General features: G+C 34.5%; 1 protein-coding gene across 1 annotated transcript; it reads left to right on the top strand.

Moving 5' to 3' along the window:
- The first annotated feature begins 1,518 nt into the window (after positions 1–1,518).
- On the top strand, positions 1,519–1,941 carry LOC148574732 (uncharacterized). The gene has a single exon (XM_088505944.1). The coding sequence runs from the start codon at positions 1,519–1,521 to the stop codon at positions 1,939–1,941; it is 423 nt and encodes a 140-aa protein (XP_088362070.1).

Raw genomic sequence — 1,941 nt, 5'->3', positions numbered from 1 at the left:
GTTTATATATGCAGGTTTGAGTTCAATTTTAAAATTTTTATACTTGTTACGGTAATTGCAACTCCTGAATTCCTCGAGTTACAAGTAGTAAGTATGGTTTTTTATTTGTAAAAAATTTATATAAATTTTTACCTCTTTAATTTTTATTCTATCTTACTTTGTAGAATTGCATCTATCGTAGAATCCATCTGATATGAACCGACACATGATTTTGGTGGTTGGACGTGTTACTGAGATAGTTGGAAAAACGTTAGAAGAATATTGGATCATAAAAAATTCTTGGAGAGCAAAATGGGTTGATGGTGGCTACGGTGGTAAAATAAGTCGCAAGCCATGTATCATTAAGGAAGAGATAAATAAAAAATATAAAAGATCCTATATTGATTTGTTGTCCCATGGCATGATTCCTGTTAATATTTTTAGTTTGTAATTTTGTTATTAGAAAGAAAGAACTTGCTTAGTTTGAAGTATTGTTTGGCTTGGTTAGTTTGAAGTATTGTTTGAATGACTTGTAAACTTTGATTGAGGATTGTGTTTCTATTTTAATAGCTGATGACTTTAATACTTGATTAGTTCTTTTTTTTTAAGATATATTTTTTATTGCATAAAAGAACTTTATAACTGGAGTACATTATATTCTCCTGGAGTACATTATGTCAAGACAAAAGAATTTTCCAATCGAAATGTTAAATAAAAGAGTAAACTACCATTTGTACCCACGAAAGTTGAAAACGCTGACATATCCACCCATAGAAAAAAGAAATTACCATTTGTACCCATAAAAAATTATTTTTACAGGCAAAATTATCCAAACACTAAAAAATTATCTAAAATCCCTAAATTACCCTCATCTTCACCACCACACCACCTCCTTCACCCAATCACCTTTCTAACCTTAACCCTCTTCACCCAGCCACTACCCCTCTTTTCTAACCCTAACCCTCTTCACCCAGTCACCATCCCTCTTTCTCTTTCTAATTGTCATTCATATTGTTAGTTAGCTAAATAAGGAACGAAGAAGATAGATACAAGTATTTAAATTCAAGTTTGTTATAATTATTAGGCAGAAGTTGTTATAATTATTAGGCAGAAGTTTGTTACTTAGTATGGCTTCAACTTGTATATAAGGGTGAACTTGTTACTTCTGCAGAATAAGAAAAAGCTACTGGTTCATTCATAATGCTTGAATAACACTTACTCTCTCTCTTCAAATCCTCTTCTTATTCTTCAAATTCTCTCTTATTACTTCTTTGCAATAACATTTAACATGGTGCGGTGAGCCATTGCCATTGCAATGCTGCATCACCTTCATCCTATCCCTTCTGTTTTCTTTTCTTCTTTTTCATCATTCTCATTTCTTTTCTCCTTAACTCACACGATAGAGCTGATGAGAATGTCATCATCAGAGACAGTTCCATGCATTTGATGATGCGTTCCGATCACGAGTTTTAGAGAAGAAGTTCTTCTACCTTATTTGATTTCCAACAACCCAGTACGCATTTTTTTTCTCTTTCCTCAATGGATTCAGATCCACCGCCTCCGAATTCCTCCCTTAGCAATATTGATCTACAAACTCTTGCCAATTTAATTACTCAACTCAATGCAATTCAAGATGTTAGCTCCAAACATCCAGTGCATCCAATCATGGATCCATCTACTCCTTTCTTCATTCACCCCGGTGAACAACCTGGTAAATCCCTAATTCCAATTGTGTTAGACAACAAAAACTATGGTTCTTGGTCTCGGTCAATGCGCATGGTTCTTAAATCCAAAAATAAACTTGCTTTTGTGGATGGTTTTCTGCCACCACCATCCAAGGATGATGCTACCTTTGAAGCTTGGGATCGCTGTAATACTCTAGTTGCTTCTTGGATCACACACTCACTGAGTCCGGACATCGCTAGCAGCGTCATTTGGAACAGCAATGCTCATGATATTTAG

Source organism: Arachis ipaensis, chromosome B2 (assembly GCF_059453495.1).
Source record: "Arachis ipaensis isolate K30076 ecotype BB chromosome B2, ASM5945349v1, whole genome shotgun sequence".
In the NCBI taxonomy this organism is placed as follows: domain Eukaryota; kingdom Viridiplantae; phylum Streptophyta; class Magnoliopsida; order Fabales; family Fabaceae; genus Arachis; species Arachis ipaensis.
This window is presented reverse-complemented; position numbering and strand designations above follow the sequence as displayed.